The sequence below is a fragment of the Cetorhinus maximus genome, chromosome 6, assembly GCF_964194155.1.
Source record: "Cetorhinus maximus chromosome 6, sCetMax3.hap1.1, whole genome shotgun sequence".
In the NCBI taxonomy this organism is placed as follows: Eukaryota; Metazoa; Chordata; class Chondrichthyes; order Lamniformes; family Cetorhinidae; genus Cetorhinus; species Cetorhinus maximus.
In genome coordinates, this window is record NC_135884.1 from 38,643,314 (window position 1) to 38,667,644 (window position 24,331).

General features: G+C 42.0%; 1 protein-coding gene across 1 annotated transcript in view; it reads left to right on the top strand.

The window, feature by feature from the left end:
* The window catches only part of LOC144681722 (receptor-type tyrosine-protein phosphatase gamma-like), an 803,078-nt gene that overhangs the window by 694,784 nt on the left and 83,963 nt on the right, over nt 1-24,331 (top strand). Inside the window, exon 14 of the mRNA XM_078543625.1 lies at nt 10,675-10,766. Coding sequence (XP_078399751.1) covers nt 10,675-10,766 — 92 coding nt within the window. The remainder of the gene's footprint in view (nt 1-10,674; nt 10,767-24,331) is intronic.

Here is a 24,331-nt window from a genome sequence, read left to right on the forward strand (position 1 = left end):
TTTAATCCATATTCTGTTTGATCTTTGATCAATTTTGCTTTGCTTTAGCCTCCAGCCTGGCAAATATGAATTATTATTTCCCTAACTGTATGTTCATACTTAAGTGGATAGATGGTAGATAAAACAAATTGACCTCAAATATATTGGATAGTAAGACGATGTAAGTTCAGTGAAAATGAAAATTTCAATAGATACCTCTGCCTCATAGAGGTATCGAAATGTTAGATTTTAGAAGTTAGCATACAAAATATACTTTATTGTTTCTGTACATAAGAAATGGTGTTTGTGGAAACCATGCTATAAGTTCAGAGTTAGAAAATGGAAGTGAAGGTACCTGTCCTACATGTCAAGCGGCTTCTGCTGCTGACCATAGGAAAGCATTCTATTTTGTACTTTTCTTGTAAGCATTTTAACCCTTTAGCTTTAAGATTTACTGTAGTCCATGTTTATTCTAGACTAACATATAAATGAATGTAATCTTTGTTGGAAACTTGCCCAGGAGATTTTTTAAAATCAGGTACAGGTACGCTGTTAGCATTTAAAAAAATTCAAAACTGGATTAGACAGGTTTGTTGCTCTCATTTTACACAAACTAAATTGTGAAAATAGAAATGGATGTCATTTAACATTGGGTTAATCAGCATATAATATCAATTTCATCCATTCCTTTTTGACATAAGATGAAAATTTTAGAAACTTAGGCTCTGATTTTAATTCTGGGCAGGTTTTGGGTGGGTAAGTAATGAGTAAATTATTTAGAAACCCATCCACTGCAGCAGAAATCAGGCCTGGGTTTACTTAATAATAGGCCAAATGTTCTGAAGAGTGGCAGTCATTGTTGGATTGCCACTCCGCTCCTATTTACTTACCTTGCACCAAAGCTCCACATTTCTCGCCCAGACTTCCAAATCGAGCCTCTTCAGAAATGTGGAGCATAACCTATTCTCAGAGTTATTCTTCCTGTGGTGCAGGATTGTCAGGGGAAGCCAAGCCACACCCCCATTCTATGGCACTAGCTGCTGTACTCCAGTAAGCCACTTTGAGAAGCTATGGAGAGAAGGTAAGTGTGTAAGGTAAGTGGATGAGTAAGTGGTGGCAGGTAAGTGGGTGAAGTGGTAGGGTGGCAGGCAAGTGGGTGAGGGGCAGAGTGGCAAGTGGGTTGGTGAAGGGGTCAGGGTGGCAGGTAAGTGGGACAGGGGTAGGATGGCAGGTGGGTGGACGAGGTGATAGGGTGGCAGGTAAGTGGGAGAGGCATAGGGTGGCAAATAAGTGGGTGAAGAGGTAGTTGGGGGGTCAGGGGTAGTCAGATAGTGGGGTAGTCAGGGGTTCAGAGGTAGTTGGACCTGGAGGGTAGTCAGGTTGGGAGGGAGTAGCTGGGTAGTCAGGGGGTGTAGTCGGGGGGTCCAGTGGAAGGTCGGGGGGTGGGTCAGTAGTATAGTTATCCAAGAGTTAGAACTGGTTTTAATCCTTCTAACTTTTCCTCGGTAACTATCAGAGTTTCAGAGGGTTCCAGATGCAGAGTGATTGCCAATTGGAAGTCCAAGCTTCCTAGGCAATTCCTGCGGAAGTCAGTGCGTAGGGACTTCCGTGGAGTCCTCTGGGTTATGACCATCCAGAGATCGGAAGTTCTAGGCCAATATCTTATTTGTTCTTCGAATACGAGTGTCTCTAGCAAGGCCAGAATGCATTCCCTTCACTTAGTTGCCCATGAGAAGAAAATGGTGGATGATCTTCTTGATCCTGTGCAGTTCATATGGTGAGGGCACTCTCATAGTGCTGTCGATAGGAAGTTTCAGAATTTCATCCAATGACAATGAAGAGATATGTTCAAGTCAGAGTGGCGTGTGAATTGGAGGGGAACTTGGAAGTGGTTGTCTTCCTATGTATTCAGTACTTTTAACCTTCAAGATGGTGGAGGTCGTGGGTTTAGCAGGTGCTATGGAAGAAGTTCAATGGGCTGAATAGGCTATTTCTGCTCCTATTTCTTATATTGTAAGCCTTGGTGAGTTGCTGCAATGCATTTTGTACTGTGGCCATGATGTACCAACAGTGGAGGGAGTGGATGTTTAAGAAACAACAAAAGAAAAAGAAAGAACCCCCATTTCTATGGGCCTTTCACGACCTTTGGAAGCCCCAAAATGCTTTACGGTCAATGACATAATTTTTTGATGTAGTCTCTGTAGTAATGTAGAAGACCTAACAGCTAATTTGCACAGAACAAGATCTCACTAACAGCGACATGATAAAGTTAAAATAATCTGCTTTATTGATGTTAAATGAAGATAAACACTGGCCAGGACACCTGAGGAGAACTCTTCCATTCCTCTTCAAAATAGTTGATGGTTGGGCTGCTGATCAAGTGGACTGCTTTATCCTAGGTCTGATTCTTGAGTTTATTGTGGCCACACCTAATTAGGCAAATACAAATATTCCATCACATTCCCAAGGTGGTGAGGCTTGGAGAGCCAGGTGTTGAGCTACTGCCAAATACGCTGCCTTTTAACTTCCAGGGCTCATTATAATCTTGTGTTTGGGTTTGTCATCTATTTTGCTGACACAACAGGACTCCCAGCCGCTTTGTCAATGCAATTTCCTTGAGTTAAAAATGACAATTAACCTCTTAAAGAAGAATACATTGCCTCCTGGGTCCTGGATCAAATTGGTGAACAGAGAAGGGGAACATCAATGATGTCATGGAAACAAGCCTCCCGAGAGAGAACGGAAGTATTTTACACCATCACTGGAATTTCTTTTTTCTTTATTCTTCCATGGTACGTGGGTGTTACTGGCAAAACCAGCATTTGTTGCCCATCCCTAATTGCCCTTGAATTGAGTGTTAGGCCATTTCATAGTCAACCACATTGCTGTTGATCTGGAGTCACTAGGCTAGACCAGGTGAGGATGGCAGGTTTCCTTCCCTAAAGGACATTAGTGAACCAGGTGGGTTTTTATGACAATCGATGATAGTTTCATGGTCACCATTACTGAGACTAGCTTTATATTACAGATTTATTAATTGAATTTATATTCCACCTACTGCCATGGTGGGTCTCGAACCCACATCCCATTGCATTAGCCTGGGCCTCTGGATTATTATTCCAGCGACATTACCACTATCCCACTGTCTCCCCTGCAATGTGGAAGCCAAAGTATGAGGCACCCCAGACCCAGAGAGAAGCGGTCAGGTCTGGGTGCATCATCCTCAGGATTTGAATTTGATGTTAGAAGAGGTTCAATGACTTCACTAAAATAGTACAGCTCTGTATTCTTCATTTCTTTCAGTTACATCTACCAACAGTCCTTTTCATTCCCCAACACCCTCAGCACTCCGACCTGTTCCCTGCATCCCATCACTTTGCTTACCACCATCACAAGATGATACTACACAACCTCTCATTCCAATTCCAAATACACACTGACCTTTTCCTTATTCTCTTCACAACAGTGACCAACTTGATGTGGCCCCCTTTGTCTGGGCCATATTGTAGGGATCCCTCAGATCGGTTAAGGCTGCTGAACCTTTGCTTCATTATGCCAGTGGTATGGTCTATCAGTGTTCCCTATAAGATGCACGCATGCACGGATGCACAGCAACCCGGAAGATACCACCCAGGCCCCTCAGAAGTTGTCCTGTTTTAAGGTAACGCACGTGCATGGTAGAACAAAAAAATTTAAAGGTATTGCACATTGAAACAAACAGGCCTCAATACAAAAAAATTAGAGGGATCATTGTGCTCTATGATGTTTCTGTTGCTCACATTACTCTAATTGTGCCTGTTGTTCAGGTATAACATGGTTGTGGAGGTGTGAGGGGACCCTTTGTCCCAAGTTGCCATCCTCTGGCGTGAGATGGTGGGTTGGATGAGTGTTGCAGGATGAAGCTGTTGTGGCAGCAGACTGAAACTGGCATACACACATTTTACCCTTCTGTGGTGATCAGACATCAGTACGTTGCCCTGTCGACTAAAACTCCTCACTCTGGTACCCTGGTAGCTACATGAGTGCATCATATTAGGCCCTAGGCATGAAGGAAGCCAGCCTTTGCTGCACATCCCTGAGCTCGCATTCTCTGGCTGTTGGTGTTCTTTGGAAAGATAATATACCAATTTGCTCTGTCAGTTCGACCTTTGGTGAACTGTTTGATGCAGCTGTGCAGCTGTCCCCTCTACTGCCCGAGTAGGAGCCTGAAGTAAAACAGTTAAGTGTGGTGGTGACTTTGACAGCCACTGGTAAAGCATGATTCCTTGGTCCATCAGGCAACAGATACTGCACAGGAGGCAATATAATTCAGCAACAGCTTAGTTGATGAAATGTAGCTTTCTATTGCAAGAAACTATAAACCTCATGGGCTGGCTAAGGCCTTCTATGAGCAATCCCCCTTACCTGCAGTTTTCTAACAGCCCTAGCTGTTGATAGTCTTGATTGTTGAGGCAGCAGCTCATCTTCCTCCTTCCAAAGGAACGCAGGAATAACACTATACATGATGAGCAGTGAGTGCTTAATTAACAAAATCATCATGGGCAGGATCTTCCCCCCGTTGGGGGGTGGTTGTGCGGGTGCAGGCGCGAGTGGGCAGGTTCCCGATCGGCACCCCCATTTTACGTGGGCAGGCCAATTAAGGCCCGCCCAGCGTGACGTCTGCCAGGATGCACTATGCGCTCTTTGTGCGGGCCGGGGGGGGCATTCCCTGAGCCAGGAGTGCGCTCTTTCGTGAGAGAGCGCACAGATATCCCTGAGGTAAAGCACTGCCTCAGGGAGATCGGTTCTGGTTTGAAAGTTTCAATAAAGAAGGGGGAAAAAATTTACTCACCTGTCCACTCGTGCCACTGTCATATGAGCTGGGACAAGTCAATTTCTTTTATTTAAACATTTTATAAAAATTTTAAAACCCTCATGAAACCTCATCCCACCCGTGGATGAGGTTTCATGTTTTTTCAGAAGCCCGTCTGGGCTCCCAGCCTGCCCGCCAACCTTAAGGTTGGACGGGCAGGACCATTAATCATGTTAATTACTTTTTTAATGGCCTTAATAGGCCTTTGACAGTTTGGCGGGTGCACAGCCAATTCGACTGCGCGCCCGCCGAACTGAAAATCTAAATGAGGCAGGGTGACGTCGGGACACACGCCCGACGTTACCCCATGTCATTTTACGCGTCGGCGAGCGGGCCCCGACCCCCCGCTCGCCGAACAGAAGATTCTGCCCTATGCAATAATTGTGGGAGATTTTAATCTTCAAATTGGCAAAGGTAGTCTGGAGGATGAGTTCATAGTGTGTATTCAGGATAATTTCTTAGAGCAATACCTTCTGAAACCAACCAGGAAACAGGTTATTTTGGATCTGATAATGTGTGATGAGACAGGGTTTATTAATGACCTCACAGTAAAGGAATATCTCACTAAGAGTAATCATAACATAATAGAATTTCACATTCAGTTTGAGGGTGAGAAATTTGGGTCTGAAACTTATATCTTAAACTTAAATAAAGGCAATTACAAAGGTATGAAAGATGGAGTTGGCTTAAGTGGAATGGGAAAATAGGTTAAAAGGTAAGACGGCTGAGAAGCACTGGCAGACATTTAAGAACATATTCCATTGAAGAAGAAAGAAGCCACAAGAAAGATACACCATACGTGAATGAAAAGTTAAGGATGGTATCAAATTAAAAGAAAAGATGGACAATTCTGCAAAGATTAGTCACAGGCCAGAAGATTGGGGAAATTTTAGAAATCAGCAAAGGATAACTAAATAAATAATAAAGGGGGAGAAATTGGAGAAATATAGAAACAAATTCTACAAGTATATAAAAAGGAAAAGAGTAGCAAAGGTGAGCATTGGTCTCTTAGAGGGTGACACTGAGAAATTAATAATGGGAAACTTGAAATGGCAGAGACTTTGAAAAAGTATTTGTAAATGTCTTCACAGTAGAAGACACAAAATAGCATCCCAAGAATTGTAGAAAAGCAGGGGGCAAAAGAGAGGGAGGAAATTAAAATAATCACTATCACTAGGGAAAAAGTATTAGGAAAACTAATTGGGGCTAAAAGCTGTCAAGTCCCTGGGACCTGATAGCCTGCATTCTAGGGTCTTAAAGGAAGTGCTGCAGAGATAGTGGACGTAATGGTTGTAATCTTCCAAAATTCTATAGATTTTGGAAAGGTCCCAGTGGATTGGAAAAACTACAAATGTAACACCAATAATCCAAAAAGGAGAGAGACAGAAAGCAGGAAACTATAGGCCAGTTAGTCTAACATCTGTCATTGGGAAATGCTGGAATCCATTATTAAGGAGGCAGTAACAGAACATCTAGAAAATTATGATATGATCAGGCAGAGTCAGCATGGTTTTGTGAAAGGGAAATCATGTTTGACAAATTTATTAGAGTTCTTTGAGGATGTAGCAAACAGGGTAGATAAAGGGAAACCAATAGATGTAGCTTATTTAGGTTTCCAAAAATCTTTTGATAAGTTGCCATATAAAAGGTTACTGAACAAGGTAAGAGCTCATGGTGTTGGGGTAAAAAAACTAGCGTGAATTGAAGATTGGCTAACTAACAGGAAACAGAGAGTCGGGATAAATGGGCCATTTTCAGGTTGGCAAACTGTAACTAGTGAAGTGCCACAGGGATCAGTGCTGGAGCCTCAATTATTTATAGTATATATTTGTGACTTGTAGCCAAATTTGCTGATGATACAAAGATAGGTAGGAAAGCAAGTTGTGAGGAGGATATAAACTGTCTGTAAAGGGATATAGATAGGTTAAATGGGTGGGCAAAAATTTTGGAGATGAAGTATAATGTGGGAAATGTGAGGTTGTCCACTTTGGCAGGGAAAATGGAAAAGCAGAATGCTATTTAAATGGAGTGAGACTGCCAAATGCTGCAGTACAGAGGGATCTAGGTGTCCTTGTACATGAATCACAAGAAGTTAACATGCAGGTAGTTAGGAAGGCAAATGGAATGTTGGCCTTTATTGCAAGGGGAATGGAGTATAAAAGTAGGGAAATCTTGCTACAATTGTATAGGATATTGGTGAGACCGCACCTGGAGTACTGTGTACAGTTCTGATCTCCTTACTTAAAAAGGGATTTATGTGCATTGGAAGCAGTTCAGAGAAGGTTCACTGGACTGATCCCTTGGATGAAGAGTTTGTCTTATGAGGAAAGAATGAGGAAAGGCTGGTCCTATACTCATCAGAGTTTCGAAGAATGAGAGCTGATCTTATTGAAACATATAAGATTCTGAGGGGACTTGACAGGGTAGATGCTGAGAGGAATTTTCCTCTTGTGGGGAATCTAGAACTAGGAGGCATATTTTAAAAATAAAGGGTCTCCCATTTGAGACAGAGATGAGAAGGAATTTTTTCTCTCAGAAGGTCATTAACCTTTGGAATTCTCTTCCACAAAGCAGTGGAGGTTGGGTCATTGAATATTTTCAACGCTGAGTTAGACAGATTTTTGATCAACAAGGGCGCCAAGGGCTATGGCGGACAGGCAAGAAAATGGAGTTAAGGCCACAATCAGATCAGCCATGATCTTATTGAATGGTGGAGCAAGTTCGATGGGCCGAATGGCCTACTCCTGCTCCTATGTCTTATGATCTTGTAAAAGTAAGGCAGAGCAGAAATCAGGAAGAAGCAATCGCCAAGCTCACCTTTATAATTAACTAACGACAATAGTGCACAGATCCTACTGATCTGAATGCGTTCAGTGAGTGCCCCTTTATGGACTGCTTCCAGTGATGTTAATTAGTTTCTGAGGCCATTCCTGCCCAGTGTTACTCAGCTTGGCTGATAAGCTGCCCTGTCCAATTAAGATAGCATTGGGATCCCAGTAACATTGATTGGCAATTCTTTATGAGGTGCCCGCTTGTTCTGGGATGATCCCTTTTGTGCACTTTCCAGTTAACCAATTAAAATGACAGTCAGCTGCCCCAAGCAAAAATGGGATGGTGTCGATTTTTGATACTTTAACCACTCAGCTGCCCCATTTGTGCCAAGCAGGTTGGATTAAAATTGATGCGTTACATTCTGAGGACTTTCTTTCTCTAATTATTTTTAATAGACCTTTTTGTAAACCAACACCAATTGTTTGAGGTCAGTTTCCTGCCTGAAAACTAAAGGGAACCATTCTCAACTGTTTCTGTGACTGGAATTTAATTGGCTTCGAAGATAAGTCTAGTTTAACAAAATGTAATCTTACTAATACATACTAATTCAGTTATGTCATTGTTACAATTTGCATTAATGGTCACTTTTAATGTTGGTAGTTCCTAACACAATCTTAGAAGATAACATCTGTAAATATATTATAATTGCCACAATTAAATTAGATACTCATCCTGTAAAAGTTTATCATTCAAATGCTTCCTTTAAATGAAAATAACTGCTACCTTTTCTCTTTGCCACTGAAAGTCAGAATAAATTTAAATGTTACAGGACAAATCCAATCTGGCCAACTACTGCCCCATCAACCTACACTGAATCAATCAGCACCGCAGGCATTCTTAAGGGTGGTGTCCTAGGCCCACCATCATCAGCTATTCAACAATGACCTTCCATCCAACACGTGGTCAGAAGTGGGGATGTTAACTGATGATTATACAGTGTTTAATATTATTCACAGCTCCTGAAATAAATGAAGCAGCCTTTTTCCCTCATGCAGCAAGGCCTGAACAACACCCATGTTTGGGCTGATAATTTGCAAATACCATTCGTCCACACAATTGCCAGACAATGACCATCTTCATCTGGAGAGAGTTTACCCAGCTCCCCTTGACATTGAACAGCATTACCATCATCGAATCCCCCACCATCAACATCCTGGGGGTCACCATTGACCAGAAACTTAACCGGGCCAGCCACATAAAAATTGTGGCTACAGGAGTGGATTAGTGGTTGGGAATTCTATAGCAAGTGACTCAGCTCCAGGCTGCCTAAAACCTTTCCAGCATCTACAAGGCACAATCAGGATATGAATATTTTCCACTTGCCTGAATGAGTGCATCTCCAATAACACAGGAAGCTCGGCAACATGCAAGGACAAAGCAGCCCACTTGATTGGTACACTATCCACCAGTTGAAACATTTGCTTCCTCTACCACTGGTGCAGCATGGTAGTAATGTGTACCATCAACAAGATACACTGCAGCAACTCACCAAGACCTCTTCAACAGCACCTTCCAAACTGGCAAAATCTACCTTCTAGAAGAATCTGTAAGAACAAGGACACTAGGTACATGGGAACACCACCATCTCTAAATTCCTATCCACGTCACAGAGCACCCTGACTTGGAAATATCACCTTCATCGTCACTGGGTTAAAATCCTGGAACTCGTGACCTAACAGCGCTTTGTAGCTTCACCATCCAGACTGCAGTAGTTCAAGATGGAGGTTCACCACCACCTTCTCAAGGACATTTAGGGATGGACAATAAATGTGGACATACCAGCAATGCCTACATTCTGTGAATGAATAATTAAAAAATGATAAGGGGAAATTAAGCAATTGAAACTCCATAGGTTTGATTTGTGCAGTTTTCAGAATACTGCAGTCGTATTAACCATATTTGGAATTGGTATCATTTGTTCCTATATACGCTGATAACCAGGTATTTTAATATTCTGCGTGATAAAACAGAGTAAGACACCAACAAATAATCAAAGCCTTTAGCTGTAGTTGAATTATGTGAGTGCCTTAATTAGCAGACAGTAATTACTGCTCTGCAATTATACAGCGTGAGATCACCCTGTATAACAGAACAGTGCATTGGAAAAACATTAAGGGCATTTCTTGTTTTCAGGGTGATATCAGTAAATTTACATGAATCAGGAATCAGCAAAATTAGGGCTACATGCTGGTGCTCCCAAACGGTTTATTAAGGGCATCATTGCAGCATAATAATCCTTTTGTTAGAAGCCCCTGATGAACATAGTAGTCCCTCCTCCTGTCACAAGCGCACAGGGAGGCTCATTTGATATTCAGTTCCAGCCCAAGGAAAGTCATTAAATCAGATGAGCAATGACGCTGGAGTTTTAGAGTCCAGCTTCAGTCAACATCACCATGCAAAGGCTGTTCACAGCTCTATGTGATTTTCTTGTCCGTGCCTTCTCTATGATGACCAATTTGTGCTCGTTACTTTGCATCAAGTACAGGTAAAATATTGGGAGGTTTGTGGTTCCACACATCTTTTACTAGCAGAAACTGTTTTGTTTGAATCCTCCTTTGTGATGTGATATTTTCATCCTTCTTGGGCCCCAGGCTGCTTCTCAGGCCATTTAGGAGCATATCTATTGATTTCTCTTTCTCAGCAGCTTTAATTCAGTTTTGTATTATTGTTCCATATGGCCTCAAAATGATAGGCAGGGAGCTTATAATGTTTCATAAAACTTTAACTTAAAAGATAGATGTGTAACTACGTTAGGCTAGAAAACTAGTGGATATTGCCTTTGCTGCACTTCTAAGGGCAGACAGAATTTAGGTTAACACTCATTTTAATTCTTTAGTAACTTTTTTCAAAGTCCCATCAGAAACCTTTGAATGATTAACAATAAGCGCAAATTTAAATGATGGCAGTATGCCAGGGATTTATTTACAAACACCCACAATTTAAAAGACTTAAATTCTGGTCCATTTATATAGTTTTCCAGAGAATAAGCACATTGTTTATTTTCTCCTCAGAAAGTGTTTTCAGACAGCACACTTCTATGTGGAGGATAGCAGTTCGCCACGAGTGGTTCCTAATGAAAGCATTCCCATCATTCCAATTCCAGGTAAGTCAGTTATTCCTTACTTCTCACGATACTTTTTTGCATACGTTCAAACACAATTTTTGAATGCCATATGGTTCAGGTTCATACTTACACAACTTAAGCAATATATGTAACACAAATATCCTTCAAAGTTAGTCTTTAGTTTTGTATGATTGTGCAAAGTACTTTGTTGTGGAACCAGTCTATGGCACATTCGTATTTTGCAATGTAATAACAAACTTAGGAATTTGTTGTAATTTTTACTAACTCAAAACATGGGTTAGATGGAATGCCTTTAGTAACTTATACTGAAAATATCACATTTTGATTAAATGTTTAATTGCTATGTTGGTCTTGCCTGAAGTGCGTGATTTGTGAGCTTGTGTAAAACACAGGACCATTGATTCATACAAAGTTTTAGTCTGAAATCCTAATGATGGTTAGCAGTGATTTATAATAGCATTATTTAACCTGGTTGTGCAGAGAGGGGAGGGGGAAGGGCAGCTGATTCCAGAGATATATGACAGATTTTGCCTACCTTTGACCCACAAGGAATGCAAGGACGATGTGTGTATGTGTATATTTAAGTGAATGGATAAAATAGGAAATAAAGTAAGATTATTATATTCTGGGAAAGGGGATTGTTTTAGAAACCACTGGGTAGGTTGTTACAGTGTTTTCTACAGAGGAATTTGAAAATACTACTCTGTTTTTGCTATAAAATATTAAATGATATTTCATGGATTAGAGTTTCATTAAAGGCTGGAATTTTCCAGTCCCTCATGCTGACAAGGTCTTCCAGTCCTGCCGATGTGAATGAAGATTTCAATGGCTTGCTGGCCCTTCCATGGGGGAATCTGCTGCGGTGGTGGGTGGGGGGGGAGATGGAAAATCCTGGCCATAATTCTTATTACCTGACTCTCAAATGCTGAGAACCCAAATGTTGCTAATTTTCTTGTCTGTCAAATATCTGTCAGCAGGATGATAAGAGCATGTCACAAAACATTGATTTGATACTAAGCAGTAAGAATGCAAGAATACATTTGTCATGCTGTTACACTTTGCTTTCATCAGTGCCCTTTCACCGTAATGGCAGGAGCATTAAGGTTAAAGACCTGTATCTGTTAAACCTTAGATAAGAGATCAAATGTTTCCCCAGTTGCTAGTTGCACACCGTCTCTTAAGATCTACTCAAATTCTATTGAGTAGCTAAATTTAAAGAATCTGCTTTTTGTGATTTTATTTGCAGTGCCACTGTAGCAGAGGTGAATCCTTAATGTTTTATTCCTCTGTGCAGTGGTTAAATAGGCCTGCCTGGATAAATTATCTTCATCGACCTCCTGTCATGGGTTTTCACTGGGTGCTGTTGATCGCTGTCTTCTGTGCATTCACTTTGAATAATTGTCCCTGTCTGTCTATTGACAAGTGTACACATCAGGCCCAGAGAAGCAGATTGCAGATGAACATAAGGTTCACTCTGACAACAGAACCTCATTGGACTATTATTGCTGCCATTTTTTTATTTTGTTTTTAGTTTCCTACACAATTACTTTGGTGCTCTCCTGATCATGAGATAGCTCCACTATTTGGCTTTAGCTATGTACAAATATTTTTGCAGGGAAGCAAAAGTTGAGAGTTTCTTTAAGGTGATGCTTCATTCTCAAGATTTTAATGATTATAAACCAAAGGGATTACAAACATATGACCATACAAAAATTATGGCAGGAAAAGACGAGCTGGTCCGTTAAACCCGCCCCATCCCATCATGACGTCTTAAGCCTCATGATTCACAACATCCCTCCACTTCATACTAACCAAACCTTTATTTAAAAAGCTGGCAGTTAAATTGTCTCTAAATGTTGCTGAGGCAACTATTTCCTACTTTTGAGTTATCTGGCCACACAGTTCATGGACATGGGCAAGTTCCCAATCTTGACTACATGCTGTAACAAAGCACTGAACACAGATCAGATAGTTTCCATTGGGACAGAGAAATAGTCAGTTTGTATCTGTATGACAGAATTGGCAGAGGTATCATAAAATCTGTTCCTCGAGTTGGCAAAATGCATAATGCAGGCTTATGAATATCAATAGAAGTTTTAATTCTTGGTGGCTTTTATATTCAGTTTAGCTAACGTGTGAAATTTGTTTGTGCCAAACATTGGGAGTGCAAGGAATGAATGTTAGCTCCAAAGCACACCTAACATTTGACCTGGGCCTCCTTATCAAAATAGACACAGTGCCACAGAATTTGAGTTAGTGTTGAACTATTTTGCCATCTGAAATTATGCGTTTCAGTAACAATGAACAGTTCAAGAAATTGGGACTTTCTTTCACTACAGCTGAGAAGGTTAAAGAGTGTTACAATAGTGAGGCCTCCAAGATTATGAAGGATCATACACAGGTAAATAGTTGCAAATTTTTTTCACCAGTTGACAAGGCTGTAAGGAGAGGACCCTAATGTGAGACAATTACAAAGAATAATTAAACAGGAGGTGCTTCTTTACAAAGAAGGCGATTACAATGTGGAATTCTTTGCCATACACTATTGTTGAAGCAGAACCCTTATATTTTAAAGGTAAATTAGTAGCTTGGGCAAGAGGAGCAAGTAGGATTAGATTTGAAATGAAAGTAGAAAATGCTGGAAAAACTCAGCAGGTCTGGCAGCATCTGTGGAGAGAGAAACAGAGTTAATGTTTCAAGTCCATATGACTCTTCTTCAGTTTTACCAGCATTTTCTGTTTTTATTTCAGATTTCCAGCATCTGCCGTATTTTGCTTTTATTTTAGGATTAGATTTGATCACTTTTGAAGAAAACACTAGCACTGACTTTTGTACCAAACAGCCTGTTTCTATGCTGTATTCGTCCATGATTCTAGTTTTCTTTGCATTACTGTTTAGGGAAGACATATGTCATTATTTGCAATGTTTCATTCTTGAATATCTTTTTCACATTAGCTTGAAGACACATAGTCTTCATTCTTGACTACTTTATGACCCTTAAAATCTAGCTGTGCTCACCCAAACAGCTACCGCTGGATTTCTTTATGGCAAAATAATTTTCCTTGCAGCATGTTCTGAAGTGCTTTCCTGACCTGTTGCAGAATTTGTGCATTTATATAAAAGCTAACCTGGACTTTCTGTCTGAAGTTCAGACATCCTCTGCTCTGACATCATTGCATCTTCTTGATTATTTGGGTGTGATATTTGCAGTAATGAAGATTTGCAACATTGATGGCTGTCGTCAAACTGTAACACTTTAGAAAGTAACAAAGAACCTTGCATGTAACTGGTTGTGTGTTCTAACCCACAGACGCAAGTTTGCTGTCTATCCTTTTTTTAAAAAATGAATTGTTTTAATCAAAGATTGTTTTGGTTAAGGTGGTCTTTTCATTTTTCATTATTTTATGTTTTGGGGGCTACTGTAATGCGCCTTCTCAACTAAAAGGATAAGCTGGTGATTGCCCCTATACCTCGACCGGTACCTAGAGGATGTGCATGAAAGAAGTACAAGATGGTCACCCTTCTAATTTTTCAGTTCTTTTCTGTGGGGCAGTCCTTGGCTTCTGATGATTCTTCTACACAACAGCGTACTTGAAATTGGAAAGATACTGGACGGTATTTAATGGAGGCAATGGGAGTCTTGCCCTCGACTGGAGTGCTGGTGAGAACCCCACATTGCCTCTTTTAGGGAAAGTCCGCGTATTAAGTACCACCCAGACTGGACAGTGGTGCGCCTTCCTGGGATTAGGAACCCCGGGGTCAGAGGTTCCACCAGCCAAGAGCTGTCAGTCAACCAGAGGCCAGCAGCTCCATTGAACAGCAAAGCCACCAGGGGGACGGTGGCTGCTGCCAGTACAATATCCACTCGAGCCCTAGTATCACTGCTGGATCTCAGGTCACAGATGAGTGATGGCAGGAAGGAGTTTACAGGGTCTGGGTTGCGGGCCAGGAGGGTTGGCATCAAGGTCAGGGAGGTGGCTCTCAGTGGGCCACTGAGAGCCCCCCTTCCTGATGTTGGGTCCCTCAATCAGGCACTGAGTGCCTTTGAAAGTGGGATACCCCAGGAGCCTGCAAGCAACCTCACACAGGTTTACTTGTCATATTCCTCGCGTGGCAAGTTCCCACCTGCCACTGAATTTATACCAGCACCAGCGAGATCAGGCCCTTAAATGAGCATTAATTGCCCACTTAGGAGCCTCAAAAGGCAGTGGGGCTTGGAGGCTGCTCACGGGCCATCGACTTAATTGGGGTAAGGAGGGTAAGTGGTGGGGATCCCATCTGCCACCCTCCCGCCTGATTAAATGCCCCCCCACTATGCCAAGGGGAATGCCATTAAATTCTGCCTAATGTATAGGGAATTGTAGGAACAAAACCACATATTGCAAATCTTTTGGTAAAGAGAAATTCTAATATTATGTTGATCTCTTTATATAAACAGTTTATCAAATGAGCCAATGTACTATACAATATAAATGCTTTCAGCACTTCTGATAAGGAAACAACCTAGCAGCACAAGACAGCAGTCTCAACCCAATGGGTGATGCATTAAGGCACTGGCACCTTTACAAAGCTGCAGCCTGCTTTGTTACCTGGCAGCCTTAGAGGGAATAATATAGAATTGGGCACTGAGCATTAAAGAAAAACAGAAAATGCTGGAAAAACTCAGCAGGTCTGGCAGCATCTTTGGAGAGAGAACCAGAGTTAGCGTTTCAAGCCCCTATAACTCTTCGTCAGAGCTAAATAGAAATAGAAATGTGATGGATTTTATACTGTTTAAGAAGGGTTGGAGCAGGTGAAGCAAGATAGAAGGTCAGGGATAGGTGGGACTAAGGAGAGATTGACAAAGATGTCATGGACACAAGACAAAGGGAGTGTTAATGATAGTGGTAAGGGCTAAAGAAGGTGCTGATAGTGGCAGAATGTGTTAATAGCAGAACAAGGGTCTTTGTCAATCTCTCCTTAGCTCCCATTTATCCCCTGACCTTCTATCTTGCTTCACCTGCTCCACCCCCTCTTAAACAGTATAAAATCCATCACATTGCTACTTCTGTTTTGTTCTGAAGAAGAGTCATACATACTTGAAACATGAACTCTGTTTCTCGCTCCACAAATGCTGCCAGACCTGCTGAGGTTTTCCAGCATTTTCTGCTTTTATTTCAGATTTCCAGCATCCAGTATTTTGCTTTTGGAATTAAGTATTAGTTAGCCAGTAAATAGTTCAGCTTGCAATATTATCTGTATTTTTTATAATTAGTAAATTATCTTGTTATGCACCACCCATGATGATGTGCACTAGCAGCCCAGCTTCAGGACAGTTTGAAGGGAGTAATTCAACTAGTGGTCACCACCACCAATTGGACTATGGCCAAATATTTGTAAGAGACCTTTGAACATTAATAGATCAAAATTCATAAACTTACCAGAAATACTAATCATGCTGCTTCAAATAGCACCATAATGTTCAGCTTTATTGGGTCCATCTTATGGATATGTGCTGGCCTATTTCTTAGATGCCCGTTTGCTTCTCAAATTTAGTGCTTCTGATTTTTATTCATACAAGAACATAACTACTTGCTGTTGGAAGGAATTATAACAAATAGCAACAATTTTATAACATCAGTTAAAGATACTCCCTTGTCTTTCACCATTATACTCTTAAGAGACTCCCTCTTGTGTAATAAGGCTGTGGGGGGTCATCCAGAAGATTCGTTGCAAGTGAGGAAATTTAAGCTACACTTTGCAGAGAAGCTACTAACTCCTAACAGTCAAAGGCTCTCATAACATTTATTAAGGGAATCCTCCTGTTTTGACTAGTTTCCAGACTGCATTAACTGATCTTTCTCAGCAGATGTATTAACACAATACATTATGCTGTGTTTGTCTATACAACAGCAGGCAGTGGGCTTTAAAGTAATTCAATACTTGTGAAGTTCTTCGAAAGGCTTCTAAGAGATGTGAATGTGATAAAAATGAATTCTTTTTGTGTACTTTGAGCTAGCAGCTGAATTCTTTAATATAGTCGTGAGATAAGATAAAGCGAAAAAACAGCTGCAGTCATAGAAATTGCACCCCAGTCTCAATCAGCACTATAGGCCTGATTGTAACTCCCAACTGAAAGTCACGCGGGTGAGGAGACAAAATGGATGGCCAACTGTTTGACCCTCTGCAGCTTTAGGCGCAGGAGATTTTAACACATGGGCCTCATCTGCATAGCCACCATGAGTTTCACATCCAAAGCTAATGGAAAGCATTAAATGGCTGGAGCAGGATTTTGGGCAGCAAGGAGGCTGCTGCTGGGGTCCTGAAGGAATGGCCATGGCACTCACGGTTAAGTGGGTGGGTGAATGGTTGGGAAAGTAGGGCGTTGGGATGGGATATTTACTGCATTGGAATATGTTTATTCAGAACATAAAAGGCAATGGGACAGGAGCTCTGGGGCTTGCTACTTATTCCACTGTGCTTCTTATGACACCGCATCAAGGATGTGATCTTACAGAGGCTCATTCATATAATGAATTCACTTGAAACTCAGCAGCTAGTGAATTCTAGAAATAGAAAATATAGATACATGCATTCTTAAATATCTAGAACCAAAATTAAACCATGTAGTTGCCTTTAATTAAAAATAACTTAATCTGCCTGATTAAATTATGACTTTGGGAATCTACTAAAACAATTATTTCAGCAGATAATCCTGTTGACAGATGGAAGCCTGTGTATGATTATTGAGCTGGTAACTAGAGGGCAGAAATTTAAGAAATGAAGACATTTGAAGAATGAAGGGAGAGGTTAGAAGAATTTTTTTATGCAAAGGGTTATAAAGACATGGAACACCCTGCCAGAAACAGTTGTGAATATTTTAAAAATAAAAATTTATAAACTGCACAAGGACAGGGACTAAATAGCAATTCTTTCGAAGAGTTGGCACAGATGCCCTGGGCCAAATGGCCTACATCTTTGCTGTAAAATTTTATGATTCCATCAAATTTCTAACTCAAGTTGGAATGTCTGAGTATGTATATTAAGGATCCATTCTCAGTGTATTCCATGGGTAATTCTAACATTGTGCTGTTAATTGATTCACATGTGCCACCATAATTATTTCCCCTATCTGGGAGCTGCATAATCCAAATGAGCCTTCAATAGAATTATGAGCTCCAGGTGCCAGATGCAGCCACACTGATTAGTTTCTCGAGAATCATAATAGGAATGCTAGATGAATTTAACAATACATTGCATCAACTATCACCAGGATAAGAGTTGCACAGAAAGGATTTAAAAACACACACAGTGGGGGATGAATTCAACTCAAGATGCCCCCCCGCCATTTTCCTACATAAAACAGGCATTGGGCCTCTGAGTTTCACGTTGTGATCTGCCGTGACTAATCTGGACCAAAAGTGTGCCAGATGCCGAATTGGCTCAGCTGACTTATAGTGATCTAGGGCAAACACCTGAAAGCAGCAGTGGCCCGATAAATATATATAAATGAGGCCCTGTGCCTGATTAAGGATCCTTCTGACAAATTGAACTTTTGGACTGCTGTAATTGTCATTCTAAAATTTGCCCTCAGATCAACAGTCAGGATGGATACTGCAGCAGTATTGTTTAAAGGGATCCTTGGCTTCATTTTAGAGAAACACCTGGTTGGTTGTTTTCTACAGCCAGTCGGCTATTATACCTACCTCCAGCTGTGGTGGAGCTGACCAGAAAAATTGTGGCAAGTTCTTTTTTGGAGCTGCAGGACAATCTCTGCCCAAGGGCTTGTGCACGAATCCTCTGGCAACATGGGCAACAACTCGGCCAGTCACTGGTGCTGGAGAATGTGTGTGAGAAAGAACAACAAATAAGAGTGCCACGACCTGCAGCTGCTGGGAAAAGAGGGAGAAAAGGAGGATGCAGAGGAGACATGCACCATGTCAGTGCACAGGAACAGAACATCTTGCCCCCAGTTAAATCTGTGCAAATCTTATCCTGGTGAAAGTTGATGCAATGTATTGTTAAATAGATCTCGCATCCCTCTTATGATTCTCTACAAACTAATCAGTGTGGCTGCATCTGGCACCTGGAGCTTGTAATTCTATTGAAGACATATTTGGATTATGCAGTTAAAACAAAAAGTACTGGAAATACTCAGCAGGTCAGGCAGCATCTGTGGAGACAAACAGTTGATGTTTCAGGACGAGATGACCTTTCATCAGACCATCTCATCAATCATAATAAATGAAAGTCCTGTAGAAGTTTGTCATATGCCTGTCTCTGATGTCATTGGTCATGTCACAGTTGCTCTATCCACTTTGCTTCTGTTTTTGGCATAAGTTGAGTTTTTCCCCCCAAGTGCTCGACTGAAGTAACCATTACAAGCTGTAGGTAGTAAATAAGTTTGGCATTAATTTATGTGTGGGTTCTCCTGATCACCTTCCGTCCCTTGGCTGGAAGATCTGCAGAAACCCTAAATATAATTTTTCACATTTCTCCTGGATTTCTTTGGATGTTCGGATGAATATTCAGAAGAACACCTGAGAAATTCAACCCTGTTGTGTTCAGTAAGTTGAGGAGTGAAAACTCTCCCTTCTTCCCTAATCAATAACTTAAGTTTTCTGTTTTAGTTCTTTTTCCATCATGAGTCCAAAATTCAGATTGTAGTTGAAGTAATATAATGGATGTGAAATTCTACAGCAGCTGCATTCTTATAATATTGGGCTTAATGGATGAAGATTCTTTGCTGTTAAACTTCATTGAAATTTTGCCTGCTTACTTTTTACAAATTTGTGAATTTCAGCAGTCAAACAAATTAAGTTCAGGTTGGTTGTGTAGATCCTCATAAACTTTATGCAGGGTAGAAAAGCACAGGTACTTGCTATGAGCTTATCACAGAAGTCTTGGAGATAACATTTTCTTCCAGTGTAACCTTCATTAGATGTATCTTTGTTATCCAGGCTGCCAATTAGCTAACAACATTTCTCAGATTAAAGCTTTCCATAGTCTGATTGCACCAAGCTTCTTGCATGACACGAATCAACCTCACAGTACACTCAGTAATAAGGTTCACTGGACCTTATTTGTATTCTATTTGTTCTCTGCTTAGCATATTCTTTCGCCATATGTGCAAAACCAAAATTTGCAAAAACCAATAGCATTCTTTTTCATATTTTCCCACATATGCATAATCTGCTGATGGACAAAAGCTCAACAGCACCATCCAGAACAAAACAGCTTGGCATCTCATCCACCACCTGAAGCCTCCACTCCCTCCACCACTGGTACAACATGGTTACTGCAATGTACCATCTACAAAATGCACTGCAGCAACTTGCCATGGCGTCGTTGACAGCACCTCCTAAACCTTAAGCCTCTATCACCAAGAAGAACAAAGGTCAACAGGCATATATGGGGATGCCACCGCCTGCAAGTTCCCCTCCAAGTCACACACTATGGGCAGAATTTTCCGTGCTCGTTGGCAGCGGGCGTGTTTAGCGGTGTGAGCAGACAATATGACGAGAAGACCAAAAATTGGTTTAATGACATCGTGAAACCAGTTTGCAATCATCCACTTTGCCCGTCAATGGCAGGCCATGTTTCCTGCCATTGGATGTCGGGAACATCATTATAATACATCTGCACATTATTGTAATACACCTGCATATCATTATAAGCCCAGCTTGCCGGAATCATCCCCCCACACTGGATCATCTGCGCACATCAGCATGATTGTTGATGTGCTTCACAACTGCACATAGGTGATGTACACCTGTTGAGCTGCACTTCACTCGGAACTTTGAGGTTTGTTTGCCTACCTTGCTTCGGGCAGCACTTGCGGTCATCAGCGCTAGGCTTCACAGACAGTGCCACGTCACTTTTGCGGGGAACTCACAGGCAGGTCTCTAGCTACCAGACCAGCCATAAGACGGGGGTGGCTTTTCAATTGCTGTAGGGCTGGACTTTCTTGGGGAAGGGAGAGGAGTGGCCTCAGGCAAGAGAAGAGGCTGCAGGGCTAGTGCTGTACTGGGGAAGGGGGGTATCCCAGGGTTTGTGTGGGACACAAGTTGATCTGTGCAAGTGGCCTCAAGATGGTAAGGACTGAGGAGGCAGTCTCCAGAGGAGATGAAGCCAGAAGAAGATGTGAGGGTATGTGTGAGAGAGTGAGTGGTGATGTCCCTTGAGCTGGCAGGGAGTGAGGTGCCAGTGAATGTGTGATAGGCTTGAGTGTGTGAATTTAGAGTGATGAGATGGTTGCTTTACCTTGGCGGCTCAGATGAGATCATTCATCCTTTTTCTGTATTGGATGGCCAACCTCTTCTGTGCAGCATTGGCATCGATCACCACTGCCATCGCCTACCAAGCCAGAGTGGTGAGATTTCTGGACCACCTGCGGCCATAGCGGGGATAGAGGACATTACGGCGGGCCTCCACAGAGTCCAAAAGATGTTCCAAGGACACATCACTGAATCGGAGGGCTACAGCCTTCTTGCCTTTTGGGGCCAAGTCTTCTGTGCAGCAGTCCTGGGCTGGGAGCACTGAGAGGTGTGCACGCAGCTCCACTTTAAATATAGCACCCAGAGTGAGGAGCAGCGAGGTGATGGCATGGCGGGCAGATGAGAGCCCGCCCGCATTTGAAACGGCATGTTTCCCAGGAATGCATGATAAATGAGGCTGGATTGGGACGATACGGTGTGAAAAGCCGCCATTATGGCTGGCGGGTAAAACGTCCTTTTTCTCCCCTGCTACCACACTTAGTGCAAATCTGGGATGATTCCGCTCTATATTGACTTGGAAATACATTTGCCATTCCTTCATTGCTGCTGGGTCCTGGAAATTCATACCTAACAGCACTGTGGGAGCACTTTTGCCAAATGGACTATAGCTGTTCAAGAAGGCAGCTCACCACCATCTTCTCAAGGGCAATGTTCTGTTCCAGAAATCCAGTTCTGCTGCACAGAAGAGGTTGGCCATCCAATACAGAAAATGGATGGATGATCCAGAAGGATAGTATTGGATCCAATCTTGATTCATTCTTACATATATTCAGAGTGAAACATTACAAGCAAACACCTCCTAACTCAAACATACTACAGTTTCAGTGTTTCTTTATATGTGCTCAAGTGAAACCCCAATTCATGCCCTCCACCTTCATCGAGTTAAACACAATTGATATACAGTTAACAAGGTATGTGCAAGAAATGCTGACTTTGCCAGTGATGCTCACACCCCATGAATGAATTAAGAAAGATATGCCTGAATGGAGATTCAACAAAATTCCATTATATTGCCATAAAAATGCTGCATTCAGAATTGAATTTACTTGTTCCATCTTCATAGTTGTGTTATTTTCATATGTATTACTCCCAAGACATCCAGTTTCCTCAAATAAGAATAGTTTAATATTGAATAAATCTTTAAAGTTCTTTATCCTGCCTTTAGTACAAAATGTAACCTTTCATTGTGAACCAAATATTAAGGATAATCAAACTAAGCAAGCCTGGTATTAAAAGAGAAATAATTGTACTAAAAGCAGAACAGCAGCATCTCAAGAAAAATGAGGTTAGAATCTGCTCGGTGAGATCTCTGACAAAGGATCCTACATTCTGTTGAAGGACCTCAGCTGAAACTTTATTCTTTGTCTTTTAAATATTGACTGACGTATATGTTCCAGCAATTTCTATTTTTATTTGCAACTCCAACAGTTTATCGTAATTAAACCTGGGCCAGAATATTGCAGTCGGTGTGCAGGGGCGGGCCCGACATGCCAATGCATAAAATAACGCGAGATGACGTCAGGCGTGCACCCCGACGCATCATGCGTCATTTCGATCTTTCGTTCGGTGGGCATGCGCCGGAGGCGGATACGCGCCCACTGAACTGTCAGCGACCTATTAAGGCCATTAAAAAAGTAATTAAGCTGATTAACCTGAAGGTTGGCAGGCAAGCGAAGAGTCCAAGCGGCCTTCACGCTTTTCAGGAAACCTCATCCACGGGCGGGATGAGGTTTCCCGAAGGTTTTACAAAATAATTTAATAAATTTTGCTACACTCACAAACATGTCCCAGCTCATGTGACACTGTCACATGAGGGGACATATTTAAATAATTTTTTACTTCATTTATAACAAAATTTTGATTGCTGCGCTCTTACACACGCATGCGCGAAAGAGCGCAGGCCCCGACTCTCCCTCCTCCCCCCGCCCGCACAGGTAGCGCTGAACGCTACCAGCCCCGTGTTACGCTGGGTGGGCCTTAATTGGCCCGCCCACATAAAATGGTGGCATGCAGCCGATCGCGGGCAGTGATCAGCTCCGCACCCGCCCTGCTCACTCCCGCCCAGCCCGCCCGACATAGGCAAGATTCAGGTCCTGGTGTAATGACACTGATCGGTTAGAAATATTGAGTAACAATCTATTTTTTTCCATATGCATTTCACTGCTCAATTGTAAATAAATAGAATTTGATGTAGTAATTTGAACCTGAAGGTAACATTGAAAGAAACTTTAGCACAAAACATAGAGGTGAATTTTACACTTTGAAATCAGGACTGCTGCACCGAACCCCACCCCATCCCCACCCCAGCACATGTGTAAAATCCAGCATGATGACAATGAGTTGCTAACCTGACGTAATCACACAGGTCTCCCATAGAACCATAGAAAAGTTACAGCACAGAAGGAGGCCATTCGGCCCATCTTGTCCATGCCAGCCCGAGGACACCCAGGTGCCCTTTCTAATCCCACCTTCCTACACCTGGTCCATGGTCCTGCAGCTTACAGCACTTGAGGTGCAGATCGAGGTACTTTTTAAAAGAGTTTGAGTTTCTGCCTCTACCACCAACTTGGGCAGTGAATTCCAGACACCCACTACCCTCTGCGTAAAAAGTTCTTCCTCATGTCACCCCTACACCTTCTGCCACTTATCTTGAATCTATGTCCCCTGGTTTTAGTATTCTCCACCAAGGGAAACAATTTTATCCTGTCCACTCCATCTATTCCCCTCATAATTTTGTACACCTCAATCAAGTCACCTCTCAGCCTTCTTTGTTCTAAAGAAAATAACCCCAACCTATCCAATCTCTCCTCTTGGCTACACTTTTCTAACCCTGGCAACATTCTTGTAAACCTCCTCTGCACTCTCTGCAGAGCTATTACGTCCTTCCTGTAATGTGGTGACCAGAACTGCACACAGTTGTGGCCTCACCAGTGTTTTATACAATTCCAACATTATATCCTTACTTTTATATTTTATACCTCTGCCAATGAAGGAGAGCATTCCATATGCCTTCTTTATAACCTTGTCTACTTGAACTGCTGCCTTCAGGGACCTGTGTACTTGTACGCCAAGATCTCTCACTTCATCTACCCCTCTTGGTATATTCCCATTTATTGTGTAATCCTTGTAACTGTTTGACCTCCCTAAATGTATGACCTCACACTTCTCTATGTTAAAATCCATCTGCCACTTTACCACCCACTCCACCAACCCATCTATATCGTTTTGGAGATTATGGCTATCCTCTACACTATCCACTGCTCAGCCAATCTTTGTGTCATCTGCAAATTTCCCAATCGTGCCCCCCACGTTCACGTCCAAATCGTT